Here is a 17,108-nt window from a genome sequence, read left to right on the forward strand (position 1 = left end):
ATTAGCCCAGTTTTCACTCATTAAGCGAACTGGATAGTTACCCGTAAAACTAGAATGCCCAATTTAAAAACAGATACATGATCTCCTAAGTTGTATATGCATTAATTACTTTTCTAAGACTATTGTTGCAATTATATTTTGCTAAAGTGAATTTTTGCATCATTATATTTCCTTCCTTGATATTTTTATATGTTTATTCTAATCCTTTTTCTATGTTTTGTTACCTACCCACACCCCACTCCCCTCCATTTTCCCCCATGATGTGTTTTGCCAGCTAAGTTGCTGTAACTTTTTCATGTTTATCTCTGAATATATGGCATGAGATCTGGTAATTCCTGTGTAAAACCCACCTCTATGGACAAGCCAAACTTCATGGGGTAATTTTATCTGGGCCTTGAATAGAACTATTAAGAATTCATTGCCCACTCATAGTCCTCAAGCACCAAGGAAAACTTTTCATTTTGTGTGCAGTCTACTCTTCTCTCAGTCATTAGTATCAGTTGACCAGTACACTGAATTAAACCGTAACGATATATAAAAAGAAAATCCATTGAGATGCAGTACACAGTGAACTCTTCCTGTTCTCCGCTCAGTCCGCAAGCAGGACCCTGAGCTTCTGGTTGCTTGCCATTTCAACACTCCTCCCTGCTCTCATGCTCACATCTCTGTCCTGGGATTGCTGCAGTGTTCCAGTGAACATCAACGCAAGCTCGAGGAACAGCATCTCATTTACCAATTAGGCACACTACAGCCTGCCGGACTGAACATTGAGTTCAATAATTTCACAGCATGACAGCCCCCCATTTTACTTTCATTTTTAGTTATTTTTTCTTCCTTTTTTTTTTACATTCTTTTTTACATTTTTTACAATCTTTTTTTTGCATTTATTTCACTTCATCTTAGTTTGTTCAGTTTGCTTAACCACTGTTTTTTTTCAGGTTTGCACTTGCTGCTGTTCAATATTCAGTGTATTTACACCTAATCTGTACTAATGCTTTGTCTTTCAACACACCATTAACATATTGTTTACCTTTGCTCCGTGACCTTTTGGTCAGCTATGTGGCCTGGTCCAATCTAGACGTCCTTTGTTATCTCTTGCCCCACCCCCACCTCACTTGCTTATAACCTGTGACTTTTCTAATATTTGTCAGTTATGATGAAGGGTCACTGACCCGAAACGTTAACTCTGCTTCTCTTTCCACAGATGCTGCCAGACCTGCTGAGTGGTTCCAGCATTTCTTGTTTTTATTTCTTCCTGTACACGTCCAGTAAAAGAGTTTTGTCTGTAGTTTCATCACTTGCCTTTAAAACTGTATCTCTGTTGAAATGTCACATTAGGCTTTATGCCAACAAAAAAATGCAATCCAACCAGAGCGAGAAAATAAAATAAGTATTTCCATATATACAACATCCTATCACAACATTGAAATGTTTGAAAGCACTTTCCAAAATGAATTATTCTTTGATTGCGGTAACTGCCATTATTTAGTCAAATGAGGCAGCTATTCCACAACAATAATGTTCACTAACAGTAATGGGGTGAATAATCCGTTAGTGTGAGTTTTTTTTTGATGGTATTGGTTGAACAAGGTATGCTGGCCAGGATTCCATGTTCTTCTAACAGTGCCAAGGGATCTTTAATATCTATCTGAACAGATGGCCAGGATCTTGGTTTACTGTCTTATCTAATTATGTGCTCAGATCAAGGGTGGTTCTCAAGCATACATCTTTCTGACTCATAAGGAAGTGTGCTAACTGAGCGAAGTGTATATTCAGGAAAGATTGCACCATTACTTTAGGACTTCACATGAACATGTGAGGATAGATTTTCCTGTCTCTTCCCCCCAACCAACCCTCTATGGCCCTCCAGCATTGAACAGGAGAACCCCAACCAAAGTATGCTGCATCAGTCCTCCTGTGCCAGAATTTTCTATTCTGGGCCATTGCGATTGGTTCAGGACAACCCCTATACAGGTCTCTTTGGCATCAGCTGCATTTCATTCCTGGGAGATCAGGCTGGTGATGCAGATGGCACCATGGTATGCCTATTAGAGCTCCCGAGAGCCATTCCCTGATCTTTGTGAGTGTGGTACCTTATTTCCAAAGGATGCTCATGTAAAATGGATACCCATCTTGTTGACAGTTAATTGCCCAAGTGCCATTGAATCGTGCCAGTGGAGGTGCTCCAAATGGCCAAGGTGGAGTTCCCACTGCCGTTCGGCTTGGAGCCGGGAGCCCCACCAGCACGATTAAATTCAGCCCAGTGTTTGCAATTCTGGGCACAACACTTTAGGAAGGATATCAAGGCCTTAGAGAGATTACAGTGTGTTAATTGTATATTAATTGTAGGCAAGTGGTGGGCATTAATTGGGATTTCACTTGTGCCCTTATAAATAGACAGACCTAACCTGTGGTTGTCGGGTTAGGAGGTGCTTGCAAGTGATCTGTAACTGTGTAAATAAATGTTTATAAAAACGCGTAAACGTTGGCTCCGGTTACCTCCTTTACCAACTGGCTTTCTGGAATATAACAGAGAGGTTTACCAGGATAACAGGGATGAGGGATGACTCTGCAAAGACATTGGAGAGGTTAGGATTGTTCTGCTTAGAGCAGAGAAGGTGACGGGGAGACTTAACAGAGCTATTCAACATTATGGGGGCTTCTCAAAAAGGGCTGTTAAGATTTGAAACATGCTACCTGAAAGGGGGGTGGAATAAGATTCCACAGACACTTGCAAAATACAATTGGACATGTACTTGAAGAGCACCAATTTGCAAGGTTATGAGGAGAAAGCTGGGGTGTGGGATTAAATTGGACTGCTCTTTGAAAGAGCTGGCACAGTCATGATGGTGATGAAGGGCTGAATTATATTAGGCTACAGGTCCCAACATTGGGACCTGAAGCGGGTGCGGCTTCTGTTGCGCCAGTTGGTGGCTGGCCGAATGTCATTGAGCCTCAGCCGACCAATCAAGGACTGGGAGTCGCAGGGGGTGGGGGGGTGGATGTGGTGGGGGCCATCCACTGAGAGGATGGAAGTGGCAAAATCAGCATCAGATGATGCCGCATAAGCTCCTGCCGTTGTACTTAAATGGCAGACCGGACTGTCTGGTCCCAAACTGGAGTGTCTGTCTGAGTGCCAGGACCCTAACTGGAGTAGCAGTCTGAGTGTCAGGATCCGAGCTGGAGTGGCGGTCCGAGTGTCAGGACCCGAACTAGAGTGGCTGTTTGAGTGTCAGGACCCGAACTGGAGTGGCAGTCTGAGTGTCTGGTCCCTAACTGGAGTGGCTGTCTGAGTGCCAGGACCCGAACTGGAGTAGCAGTCTGAGTGTCAGGATCCGAGCTGGAGTGGCGGTCCGAGTGTCAGGACCCGAACTAGAGTGGCTGTTTGAGTGTCAGGACCCGAACTGGAGTGGCAGTCTGAGTGTCTGGTCCCTAACTGGAGTGGCTGTCTGAGTGCCAGGACCCGAACTGGAGTGGCTGTTTGAGTGTCAGGACTCTAACTGGAGTGGCTGTCTGAGTGCCAGGACACGAGCTGGAGTGGCAGTCTGAGTGCCAGGACCCGAACTGGAGTGGCAGTTTGAGTGTCAGGACCCGAACTGGAGTGGCTGTCTGAGAGTCAGGATCCAAACTGGAGTGGCTGTCTGAGAGTCAGGACCCAAACTGGAGTGGCAGTCTGAGTGTCAGGACCCGAGCTGGAGTGGCTGTCAGAGTGTCTGGTCCCTAACTGGAGTGGCTGTCTGAGAGTCAGGATCCAAACTGGAGTGGCTGTCTGAGAGTCAGGACCCGAACTGGAGTGGCAGTCTCTGAGTGCCAGGACCCGAACTGGAGTGGCAGTCTGAGTGTCACGACCCGAACTGGAGTGGCAGTCTGAGTGTCACGACCCGAACTGGAGTGGCAGTCTGAGTGTCACGACCCGAACTGGAGTGGCAGTCTGAGTGTCAGGACCCGAACTGGAGTGGCAGTCTGAGTGTCAGGATCCGAGCTGGAGTGGCGGTCCGAGTGTCACGACCCGAACTGGAGTGGCAGTCTGAGTGTCAGGACCCTAACTGGAGTGGCAGTCTGAGTGTCAGGACCCGAACTGGAGTGGCAGTCTGAGTGTCACGACCCGAACTGGAGTGGCAGTCTGAGTGTCAGGACCCTAACTGGAGTGGCAGTCTGAGTGTCAGGACCCTAACTGGAGTGGCAGTCTGAGAGTCAGGACCTGAACTGGAGTGGCAGTCTGAGAGTCAGGACTCTAACTGGAGTGGCAGTTTGAATGCCAGGACCCTAACTGGAGTGGCTGTTTGAGTGGCAGGACCCGAACTGGAGTGGCAGTTTGAGTGTCAGGACCCGAACTGGAGTGGCAGTTTGAGTGTCAGGACCCGAACTGGAGTGGCAGTTTGAGTGTCAGGATCCAAATTGGAGTGGCTGTCTGAGAGTCAGGACCCGAACTGGAGTGGTTGTCTGAGAGTCAGGATCCGAACTGGACTGGCAGTCTGAGTGTCAGGACCATAACTGGAGTGACAGTCTGAGTGTCAGGATCCGAACTGGAGTGGCAGTGTGAGTGTCAGGACCCGAACTGGAGTGGCTGTTTGAGTGGCAGGACCCGAACTGGAGTGGCAGTTTGAATGCCAGGACCCGAACAGGAGTGGCAGTTTGAGTGTCAGGACTCTAACTGGAGTGGCTGTCTGAGAGTCAGGATCCAAACTGGAGTGGCAGTCTGAGTGTCAGGACCCGAACTGGAGTGGCTGTTTGAGTGTCAGGATCCGAACTGGAGTGGCAGTCTGAGTGTCAGGACCCGAACTGGAGTGGCTGTTTGAGTGTCAGGATCCGAACTGGAGTGGCAGTTTGAGTGCCAGGACCTGAACTGGAGTGGCAGTCTGAGAGTCAGGATCCGAACTGGAGTGACTGTTTGAGTGTCAAGATCCGAACTGGAGTGGCTGTTTGAGTGTCAAGATCCGACCTGGATTGGCTGTTTGAGTGTCAAGATCCGAACTGGAGTGGCAGTCTGAGTGCCAGGACCCGAACAGGAGTGGCTGTTTGAGTGTCAGGACCCGAACTGGAGTGGCTGTCTGAGAGTCAGGGCCCGAACTGGAGTGGCTGTCTGAGTGCCAGGACCCGAACAGGAGTGGCTGTTTGAGTGTCAGGATCTGAACAGGAGTGGCAGTCTGAGTGTTAGGACCCGAACTGGAGTGGCTGTCTGAAAGTCAGGACCCGAACTGGAGTGGCAGTCTGAGTGCCAGGACCCAAACAGGAGTGGCTGTTTAAGTGTCAGGATCCGAACAGGAGTGGCTGTCTGAGTGTCAGGACCCGAACTGGAGTGGCAGTCTGAGTGTTAGGACCCGAACTGGAGTGGCATTCTGAGTGTCAGGATCCAAACTGGAGTGGCTGTCTGAAAGTCTGGACCCGAACTGGAGTGGCTGTCTGAGAGTCAGGACCCGAACTGAAGTGGCAGTCTGAGTGTCAGGACCCGTACTGGAGTGGCTGTCTGAGTGTCAGGATCCGATCTGGAGTGGCTGTTTGAGTGTCGGGACCTGAACTGGAGTGGCAGTCTGAGTGTCAGGACCCTAACTGGAGTGGCTGTTTGAGTGTCAAGATCCGAACTGGAGTGGCAGTCTGAGTGTCAGGATCCGAACTGGAGTGGCTGTTTGAGTGTCAGGACCCGAACTGGAGTGGCTGTCTGAGTGTTAGGACCCGTACTGGAGCGGCATTCTGAGTGTCAGGATCCAAACTGGAGTGGCTGTCTGAAAGTCAGGACCCGAACTGGAGTGGCTGTTTGAATGCCAGGACCCGAACAGGAGTGGCAGTTTGAGTGTCAGGACTCTAACTGGAGTGGCTGTCTGAGAGTCAGGATCCAAACTGGAGTGGCAGTCTGAGTGTCAGGACCCGAACTGGAGTGGCTGTTTGAGTGTCAGGATCCGAACTGGAGTGGCAGTCTGAGTGTCAGGACCCGAACTGGAGTGGCTGTTTGAGTGTCAGGATCCGAACTGGAGTGGCAGTTTGAGTGCCAGGACCCGAACTGGAGTGGCAGTCTGAGAGTCAGGATCCGAACTGGAGTGACTGTTTGAGTGTCAAGATCCGAACTGGAGTGGCTGTTTGAGTGTCAAGATCCGAACTGGAGTGGCAGTCTGAGTGCCAGGACCCGAACAGGAGTGGCTGTTTGAGTGTCAGGACCCGAACTGGAGTGGCTGTCTGAGAGTCAGGGCCCGAACTGGAGTGGCTGTCTGAAAGTCAGGACCCGAACTGGAGTGGCTGTCTGAGAGTCAGGACCCGAACTGAAGTGGCAGTCTGAGTGTCAGGACCCGAACTGGAGTGGCTGTCTGAGTGTCAGGACCCGAACTGGAGTGGCTGTCTGAGTGTCGGGACCCGAACTGGAGTGGCAGTCTGAGTGTCAGGACCCTAACTGGAGTGGCAGTCTGAGTGTCAGGATCCGAACTGGAGTGGCAGTCTGAGTGTCAGGATCCGAACTGGAGTGGCTGTTTGAGTGTCAGGACCCGAACTGGAGTGGCTGTTTGAGTGTCGGGACCCGAACTGGAGTGGCAGTCTGAGTGTCAGGACCCTAACTGGAGTGGCAGTCTGAGTGTCAGGATCCGAACTGGAGTGGCAGTCTGAGTGTCAGGATCCGAACTGGAGTGGCTGTTTGAGTGTCAGGACCCAAACTGGAGTGGCAGTCTGAGTGTCAGGACCCTAACTGGAGTGGCAGTTTGAGTGTCAGGACCCGAACTGGAGTGGCAGTTTGAATGCCAGGACCCGAACAGGAGTGGCAGTCTGAGTGTCAGGACCCTAACTGGAGTGGCAGTTTGAGTGTCAGGACCCGAACTGGAGTGGCAGTTTGAATGCCAGGACCCGAACAGGAGTGGCATTTTGAGTGTCAGGACCCGGACAGGAGTGGCTGTCTCAGTGTCAGGACCCGAACTGGAGTGGTAGTTTGAGTGTCAGGACCCTAACTGGAGTGGCTGTTTGAGTGCCAGAAACCTTGAATCCACTTCATTCTGTTCTGCATAGCATTACATTGGAATCCTGCAGTGGTGATGGCAGAAGGAAGACCCCGGGTGGCCCCACGGTTCAGTGATGCCTCCCTCCAGATTCTGTCCCAGGCTGCCAGGGAAATGCGGAAGGTGCTCTTTCCCAGGGACGGGAAGCGACCAGCCCGCCTGACCAAACAAGCCTGGACAGAGATAGCAGAGGAGGTCCGTCGCCATGGGGTTACTCCGAGGAGCTGGAGCTCTTTTTCCAAAAATATACTTCATTCATAGAAATTTGCAAAAATACATTACAAAACAGATCCTAACAGTTCAAATTTCACATTCCGGAAAGTACAATAGAGGTCAGATTTCTTTGATACAGAAAAACATGACGTGTCTCACAATTCTTGCCATTCTATTTGAAATGCAATGTACATTGGCATGACATAGTAAGAAACATTTTGGTGCATACAGCCCGAAAGGTTTTACACAGGTTCCAGTCCCTTGGTTCACAATGGCGGGAGGACCTTACACAGTGGCCTTTCCCCATTGAGCCTTTTGCTGCGGCTGTCCCAAGCTTTAGTGCATCTCTCTGCACGTAGTCCTGGACCTTGGAATGTGCCAGTCTGCAACACTCAGTCATGGACAACTTTGCACTGGAAGACCAGCAGGTTTCAGGCAGACCAAAGAGCATCTTTCACTGAGTTGATGGTCCTCCAGCAGCAGTTGATGTTTATCTCGGTGTATGTCCCTGGGAACAGACTGTAGAGCACAGGCTCCTCTGTTACAGAGCTGAACTGGATGAACCTCAGCATCTCTTTCCACACCTACTTTGCAAAGGCACATTCCAGAAGGAGGTGGGCAACAGTCTCTTCTGCACCACAGCCACCTCGAAGGCACTGTGCGGAGGCAGTGAGATTCCGGGCATGCAGGAAGGATCTGACTGGGAGGGCCCTTCTCACCACCAGTCAAGCTACACCTCGGTGCTTGTTTGAAAGTTCTGGCGATGAGGCATTCTGCCACATGATTTTGGCAGTCTGCTCGGTGAACCCTCTGACAGGATCCACCATCTTCTTTTCCAGTAGGGCCTTGAGGACATTCCGTGCAATCACTGCCTGGTGGTCAAAGGTGTTTTTCTGCACAATCTGTTCCATGAAGGATAGGTGGTACGGCACGATCAAGCTGGATGGAACATTCCGCAGCAATGTGGCCAGACCCATCCTTCGCAACACTGGGGACAGATAGAACCTCAGCATGTAGTGGCTCTTGGTGTTTGTGTACTAGGGTTCTACGCACAGCTTGATGCAGCCGCACATAAAGGTGGCCATCAGGATGAGAGCGACGTTGGGTACATTTTTCCTCCTTTATCTAGAGGTTTGAACATCGTGTCCCTCCGGACATGGTCCATTTTGGATCTCCAGATAAAGCAGAAGATGGGTGACCGCCATGGCGCAGGACTGGGGTATGGGCCAGACCTGCGCCATGTACAATAACAACATAAGCACCTCGCACCTGATCACCAGGGTTTTGCCCGCAATGGCAAGAGAACGCCGCTCCCACATGCTTAGTTTATGGTGTACCATGGCTACTCGCTCCTTCCAGGTTTTTGGCGCATGCCCGGCCCCTCTGAACCATATCCCCAGCACCCTCAGGTAGTCTGACCTGAAGTGAAGGGGACAAAGGATTGGACAGCCCAATTCCCAAAGAACATGGCCTTGCTCTTGCCGCAATTTACTTTGGCTCCCGAGGCCAGAAACTGGTCACAGATGCTCATCAGCCTGCGAACGAACAGTGGATCTGAGCAGAAGACAGCGACGCCGTCCATGTACAGGGAGGCTTTGACCTGAGTGCCTCCGCTGCTTGGGATTGTCAACCCTCTTATGCCCACATCCTCCCTAATGGACTCAGTAAAAGGTTTGATACAGCAAACAAACAAGACAGGGGAGAGAAGACAGTCCTGTCTGACTCCAGATTGGATCGGCAAACTTTCTGATTCCCACCCATTGATTGAGACGGTGCTACTGATGTTTGTGTAGAGCAGTTTGATCCAATTGCGGATTCCCTCCCCAAATCCCATTTTGGGGATCACGTCCATCATGTATGTCTGCGATATCCTGTCAAAAGCCTTCTCCTGGTCCAAGCTGATGAGGCAGGTGTCCACCCCTTCTATCCCATACATAGGCGATCGTATCCCTGAGTAGCGCGAGGCTTTCGGAGATCTTCCTGCCGGTTACAGTACAGGTCTGAACGGGGTGAATTATCAACTCCAGAGCAGACTTGACCCAACTGGCGATGACTTTGGACAGAATATTGTAGTCTACATTAAGCAGTGAGATGGGCTGCCAATTTCTGATTTCCGCCCTCTCCTCCTTCCGCTTGTAGATGAGGGTGATGATGCCTTTCCTCATGGATTCTGACATGCTGCCGGCCAGAAGCATGCTCTCATGCACCTCCAGCAGGTCTGGGCCGATCTCGTCCCACAGAATCGAATGCAACTCTTCCGGTAAGCCATCGCTTCCGGGAGTTTTACTCATTTCGAACGACCTGATGGCCTTTGTCAGCTCGTCCAGTGTTAGTGGTGTGTCCAGACTCACCTGTGTGCTGTCATCTAAGACCTCTGTGATAGAAGACAGGAAAGATTGGGAGGTTGTGCTGTTCATGGGCTTCACATCGTACAGCCTGGCATAAAAAGATTTGCTAATCCTTTGTATGTTAGACTGTGATGATGTTACCGAGCCATCCTCTTCCTTCAGGCTGCTGATCACAGAGCTCTCTCTGTGTACCTTTTGGAAGAAGAAATGCTCAACGGAGCAGACTCTGGACCGGAAGATGATCTTGGAGGCTTCCATGGCAAAGTGCGAGGCCTGCTGGTTCTTCACCTCTTGGAGATCCTCCTTGACCTCAACCATCATTGACTGCAGATACTTCTTTTCTGGAGCTGGGACATTTCCCTCTGTCTCTCTCTCACCTTCTGAAAACCTTTGAGGATAAAGAACCTCTTGATGTTCATCTTCACCGCTTCCCACCAGTGCACCAGAGACTCAAAGAGGGGTTTCATGGTTCTCTAACCTTTGTAATCCCTTTTGAGTTCCTCAATGTTCTCTGGGGTTAGCAGTGTTACGTTCAGCTTCCATGTCCCCCTGCCAACCTGCTGGTTGTCCTGTAAGTGACAGTTGGCCAGTAAGAGGCAGTGGTCAGAGAAGAACACCGACTTGAGGTTGGTGTATCTGACCATGAAAGCACAGGACATAAACATGAAGTCAGTCCTGGAGTGGGCAGACCCGTCTGGCCTTGACCAAGTATATCTACACTGTGCTCCTTCTGCAGGGTTGCTGAAGACATCGTGCAACTTGGCATCTTTTACTGTTTCCATCAGGAATCTGGATGTAGTGTCCAGTTTGCTGTCGTCACTGCCATATCGTCCAGCTGCATCGATGATGCAGTTGGTCACTGCTTAGAATGACCGGCCTGGACATCGCCAGCAATAGTGGGAGCTGCTGGAGGATGGTCAGCTGCTCGCTGTATTGGACTGGGGCGTACATGTTGATTAACCAGACAGGAGAATTGTTGTACATTACGTCTGCGATGAGGAGGTGACCGCCCACCATCTCCTTAACTTCGGAGATAGTAAAGTGACCTCCCCGCAGCAGAATACCCAGGCCAGAGGAATGGGAATCATTTCCCCCTGACCAGGTCGATGGCCCATAGGACCTCCATCGCGAACATTGTCTGCAGGTGCTGAGGTGCGGTATTCCACACTCCTGCACAGACAGAAGGTCGGCTTTGACCTCGGCAAAGTAACCCAAGATCAAAACACATCGCGTGGTGGATTTCACGCTACGCACGTTAATGGAAGCAATCCTTAAACCCATTTAAAGCTGGATGTGGCTTCCCACACCATGTGTCCTTACTAGTCCCAGTTATTGGGTATGTTCCTGCATATCCATAGTGTGCACAAGCTGTTGCACATGCGTTGGGCTCAGAAATCCCTCCTGGTCACTCATGGGGTGTTTGTTCTGCTGGGGTGACTTCGGGTGGGGGGGGTGGGGGTGGGTCTTGTAGGCAGCAAGGTTTGGACTGTCCTCTGCTGGTGGTGTCTTTCCCCTCTGTTCCTCCTCGAGGACGTTTCTGCTCCCGGCTTCCTGGAGCTGGAGTCTGCCAGACGCTTCGCTGCTCTCGGTCTCCCGGAGCTGGGGTGTGCTGGGCATCTTGCTGGGTTCAGCACTTTGGGGTTGGGGCGCACTGGGCCCATCGCTGCTTCCAGTGCCTGGGCACGGGGTAGATGTTGTGTTGCTGGTTCCAGCTGCCTCCCCTTTCCTCTCCTTATTGGATGGATTTTCCTTGCAGGGGAGAGGGTTGCTGTTCTCCTTCGCAGTATGAGGCGCGTTCACCGTTCTTTCCTCCAGCCTTTCCTTGGACCTTGCCGCCTGCACGTAACTGAGGCAGCGTTTGGGGCTGGTCTTGTAGAGATGGCCTGCCCCACCACTCTGCTTACAGTCCTTCGTCTGATGGCCTTCCTGCTTGCAGTTCTTGCAGACGTCTGTGCTGCAATTGGCTGCCACATGACCAGATTTGCCACAGGTATGACTAACTCTGGGCTGCCCCGAGGAGATCAAGAAGCCTCGACATCCCCCCATAGTAAAGCTGGAGGGAGGATAAATGATGACTCTATTGGCTTCGACCTTCAAGATGACCTTGACCAGCCATTTTCTGGTCCAAATCTCAAATGGGTCCTTGACCTCGGTGCTGGTCCCTGCCACGTCGACGCACCTGGCAAAGAAGGTGAGCACATCCACGACAGGAACATGGGGGATTGTCACCACCCAGTTCCGTTGTGACGGCAGTGTGAAGAGCGTGAGGATCGACAGCAGCACCTGGTTTCCTCTCTCCTTGAACACCTGCAGGAACTTGATGCATCCCGCCATATTCTTGAACGTCACATCGAAGTAGCCACTGCTGGAAGGTCATGCAGGCAGAAAATGTCCGCAGCTTGGAATCCACAGCATTCAATCAGGATTTTCTTAATGAAGAAGGCGCTGTCGATGGGTGCACCTCCTTCGCTAACATTCACTGCCACCCTAACGGTGTTATGCACCCCCTGGCCTGGAGCTCTGGTGTTGGTTGCAGCCATTTTTTGTTTAAAGCTTTCCTTGGATAGGCACTAAAACCCCAACCAAACAATGCCGGAAAAGGGTCAGTGACCTCATCTGGTCTGCCAAGGTGCATGTTCCATTCCATTCCAAACATTTGAGCCCATCTTTTATGTCAAAGCAAGAGATCTAGTTTGTCAAAGAGGAAGGGTTCACCCAGCCATAGAAATGGTGTGTTTGAGTCGCCAAAAAGCTATAAGACATGGCCGCACCTCCATTACAGCTGCCTGTCTGTAAATGCAATCTTCTGAATAGTCCCTCTAGAGTGTCTGCGTGCAGGAGGCATATGTCTGCCTCCATCATGTCTCAATGAACTAGCATCATCTGAGGTCTGTGAGTTGTCACCGATGGCAGACTAACCTTATCCATAATAGGAGGGAGCAAGCCAAGGTGGTGTCCCATACTTGCATGCATTAACACTGATGGAATGATGGAATTGGCAGAGCAACAAGGCAGCCATGCCATAGATGGCAAAATAGGGATGCCCATCCATCACAGTGAGTGAGCATCTCATGAGCCACAAGGGTGTCTCTATTGACAAAGTGCCTAGTAGTGCGCTTGTTCCCCATGGTACCAATGAGGTGGGGCATTTGGGGTGGTAAGAAGTAGATGATGATATTTGTTCTAATTATACGATTTCTCATGCAGGTCAAGGTGACCGAGAAGAGAGAGGAGGTCCAGAGGCGAAGCAACATGGTCCACCTCTGAGAAGGAGGAGCTAGTCTCAAAGGGTCCACTGTCACATCATTTCCCCGCACCTTCCATCAGCGCAGATACACTCACATCAATGGGTAGTCACGCGTGTTTAGAGATGGGCACATAATCTGGTGAGCACAGCATAGATGCGCCAGGGCAGCTGATGGAGGCTGTGAGAGGCCAGGACCATGGCAGTCAGAGGACTGTAGGAGGCCAGGGCCAGGCTGATTATATCCTCTGGTGTCAGCGTCAACACGGGAAATTCTGCAGCTGCACTGAGAGGTGAGGAACATCTGGCAAAGATGCCAGAGGCTATGTGTAACCAAGCGCGGATGATGGAGGAGTCCATCCAGGCCCTGGGTGCTGCACTGTCTCTACCAATAGTGTATCTGGCTTCCTCCATTAATAGATTGGCGACTTGCATGGAGAGCCACATCCAGCAGACCAATCAGTGGCTGCTTGAGACGCACACTGACCTGCACTACATCGCTTTGTCCGTGAGCTCCATGCAGCAATGGCAAGGCAAGAGGGGGACGAGGCACCTGGAGTCTCCACCAGATCTACGTCCCTCTCTGATCAGCAGGGAGGTACAAGTCCGCTTTATAAGGGTGGAGGAGCAGCTGGCTGCCGTATCTGGGGGTTCCTCTCAGGGTGCTTCTGGTGTGGACTGTGGCTCCGAAGCTCCTCTGCCAGTGTCGCCAGTGCCTCCAACATCCCTGACGAGTGAGGTTGTTCATGCATCTTTGCAGGAGACCCTCAATGTTCCGGGGCCCACTAGGGCTCAGGCAGCCAGAGGACGACCACCAAAGTCATCCCAAGCCAGGGGCAGCAAGGTCAGCAGCCTGCCTCCACTTCAGCTTAAAGCACAGGGGAGCACCGTGTAGCAGCACCCGCAAACGAGTTAAGAAAAGTACATAGAAATACATATCGGATCATGGGTGTTAAAGCTGCAGAAAAGGGAGTTAGTGTAATGATTGTAATGTGCCAATAAACTATGGCATTCACTCATGCCGTTATCCTTTCTGTTGTACCTTCCTTTTGTGACTTCGTAGCAAACCTTTCTCATAAGGTGCTGGTAGTGAGGGAGCAAGCCCCGAGCAATCAAACCTTCAACCTTGCCACTTTGCGGCCTGCACCTGGGTGAGGCAGTTCAGAAATAAGGATGCGACAACAGGGCTGAATATTGGTAAGGCTTTATTTATGCAGTTCTGGAAGGAGGTAAGGCTCAAAGGAAATATGCATTTATGACAGCGTCTAATGCCTCCCTCGTGTATGTCATGGTGCCTTTCATGCTGCACCTGGGATCCTTCATCTGGCACTGCTTGGGCAACAACCTCCTCCGCATCTTTATCATCTGAGGATGCATCCCGCTCGCTGATACCCTCAATGGGTCATATCTTCAGCCCTCTGTAGTGCCAAGTTGTGTAGTGCAGAGCAGATTACAAGGATATGCGAGATCCTCGCCAGCGCATACTGCAGAGCTCCACCGGGTCGATCAATGCACCTAAATCTCATTTTGAGTAGACCAATGGCCTGCTCGATGGTCGCTCAGGTTGACCCCTGGCAGGTGCTGTACCTCTCCTCTGCATCTGCGCATGGGTTCCTCACAGGCTTCAGTAGCCATGTCCTCAGTGGCTGGCCCTTGTCTCCAAAAATCCATTCCTAAAAGCACATGGCGGGATGGAAAAGGTCAGGCACCTGGCATGCCGAAGTATGTCGGTGTCGTGGCTGCTTTCCAGGAATCATGCACACACCTGCGGTGGTCGCAGACCAGTTGCACATTGAGGGAGTGGAAGTCCTTCCTGTTGATGAAGGCAGCAGGCTGGTCCATCGGTGCTTTGATTGCCACATGCATGCAGTCAATCACTCACTGCACCAGGGGAAATCCAGTGATGGCCCCGAATTCTATAGCCCTCTCAGCTTGACTGTTTGGATTGGTGCGGTAATACACATAGTTGCTTGCCCTCCTGTAGAAGGCATTGATGGTTGATTCAGTGATGTGCTGCAGGCTGGAAGATTCTGCACATATCTCCAATGGACCCTTTGAATGATCCAGTGGTATAGAAGTTCAGAGCCACGGTGACTTACAGTGCTTACTGGCGTTGGGTGTCCACCAAGTCCCAGGGGCCTCAGCTCATCCTGCATAATGACATATAGATCATTGACAGTCTGCTTGGAGAGTCACAGTCTTTGGAGGCTCTGCCGCTCAGACATCTGCAGGTAGTTAAGCCTTGACCGGTATAGCATCTCTGGCGGGTAGCTTCTTCTGCGCGCCGGAGTTTGTTGCCATGCCCCTCTATAGCCTTCTCCAGCCTCCTGTGCCCGGAGATAGCCCTCCTGTGGGCTCCCAGTATGCTGTCGATCCTCTGCCTGTACCTGAAGCTCCCTCTCTCTCTGTTCCTCCTCCTTCTACTCCTCCAAGGGGGTGTAGAAGACAGGGTGAATGAGGCCATGAAAGGCCTCCAATCCAAGTTAATATTCCCAATACCCCACCCCCAAAGTGTGCCCTTCAAGGAGGTGACACTGTCCCAATGCCACCCTATTGTGGGTGCCCCCTAGTGCTGATACCTTGATTACTAACCCAACCCAATTCCCCACCTCATCTACCCTTCCTGCCAAGTGACGCTAATTCACCTGATGGCTTCCCAGCAAAGCCAACACTGAGTTCCCACCTCCTTGATGCTCCTTGCACCAGGTGAGGCCCTGAAGCCCTGTGGTCCCCATGCGCCCTGAAGAAAATTCAGAACTGAGATTAAAATTGTGGTATTGGCTTGTTAACTACCTTATTGGCTTCCCGCCTTGTGAATGTGTGAGGCTCAACCTCCACGTGGGCTGCTGACAGTAAAATACGGAAGGGATGTCCAGGAAGTTGACATCATCTGTCCTAATTTTATGGCTTCCCCCCACCCTGCCTCTATTACCATCTCAAACGGACCCATAAAATTCAGCCCCAAGTTTCACACATCCGTGGAAAAGAAAATCAGGTGGAGTGTAAAACTGTCTTCTGTATTTCTATTACCTTATTATTATCTGGATTTTTCATCCAGAGAGTTATGAGAACATGTGATTCTTTATCACAAGTAGCCAAGTAGCTATTGAAGCAGAGGCTATAACATTTGAAAGTTGAAATGTTTAAGAATGTTTAAGGTGGGGTGTTGGGAATGTCTACTTGGATTGGAGGCCTTTGCACTCAGGAAGAGATAACCACTCATGGCCTCAGTTCTGAATTTTCTTAAACAAATGTTTATTTTGAATGATTTAAATGGGAATTGGCTAAGTTTTCTTAAAAGGATTCTAACAAGAGTTCCAGTTGATGAGCCATCACCAGCTCAAGTATGAGGGGCTGAATGGACTCCTTCTATGCTGTCATTGCTATGATCATGTGATGAGCAAACAATGCACTAATCTGTTTGAATTTAAGTGTGAAAAGTACAGAGAACCATGTGCAAGAAGCAGATGGGGATCAGCTTTAATTGAATTATTCGAAAAATTCAGTCTCAAGTAATGAATAAAATCAAATGTTTTATAGTTGTTAATAAAGGGAGTTAAAGCATCACAACAGGATTGGCCAACACTTAATCTCTGGACAATTTAAGGAAACTCTGCATCCCAGTTGGACGATGTTAATTTTAATTTGCGAGTGCCTGATGCTTCCACTGGCTATAAAAGGGGAGCCAGTTTGCTCTGCAATACGGCTCTCTCTTTCCTTGAGCACAATTTCATAACACTCTCAAATCTACTTCAGAAAAAGTTGTTTCTTGATACACTTTGCATGCAATGGAATTTGCATTTTGCTTAATTTGCAATTTAAATCATTACATCAAAATTAGTCACTTTGAACAAGCATGGTAAAATAGAGCAGATTAAATAAACTTTTGGGATACAGTAAATAAGTAATTTGACACATGACATATGGAAAGTGTAACATGCTTGGGAGGAACAGGTTACTTTGGACCTGTGGCTCACAAGCTCGCAAACACTGGGGTTTTTCTTGTGTCATGTCTGGGTCTGTTGTAGACTAATTGATAGAGATTGATTGCTATGACGAGGCAACAATTCAATTACTGTTGTATCATGTGACTACCAGGATGGCAAAAGATGAACTAGGTGAATCTTCATCTGTTTTTGCCTAGCAATTCCTATATTCCTATACTTAAAAATGAGTGATGAGCAAAATTCTATGTTCCTTCTTCATTTGAACATTTTCTCCTCTCTGTTTCCAGACAATAGAGCATCCATTTCACCTGAGCACAGCTCCCTGCCAAAGTCTTTCTGTAGCTAGTTACTGGGCGGAGTGTAGGAATAGACTTTCTCAATG

The 17,108-nt window shown here is 49.9% G+C and overlaps 1 protein-coding gene across 2 annotated transcripts in view; it reads left to right on the forward strand.

Annotated features, from left to right (window-relative positions):
• The window catches only part of LOC137369368 (ephrin type-A receptor 5-like), a 389,228-nt gene that overhangs the window by 323,159 nt on the left and 48,961 nt on the right, over nucleotides 1–17,108 (forward strand). Inside the window, exon 10 of one of the 2 annotated variants that reach the window (XM_068030471.1) lies at nucleotides 1,205–2,450. The exons of the other annotated variant lie outside the window; for it this stretch is intronic. Coding sequence (XP_067886572.1) covers nucleotides 1,205–1,272 — 68 coding nt within the window. The 3' untranslated portion in view covers nucleotides 1,273–2,450. Of the gene's footprint in view, nucleotides 1–1,204; nucleotides 2,451–17,108 lie in introns of those variants that run through there. 2 annotated transcript variants of the gene reach the window in all.

This window comes from Heterodontus francisci, chromosome 4 (assembly GCF_036365525.1).
Source record: "Heterodontus francisci isolate sHetFra1 chromosome 4, sHetFra1.hap1, whole genome shotgun sequence".
NCBI classification, from domain to species: Eukaryota; Metazoa; Chordata; class Chondrichthyes; order Heterodontiformes; family Heterodontidae; genus Heterodontus; species Heterodontus francisci.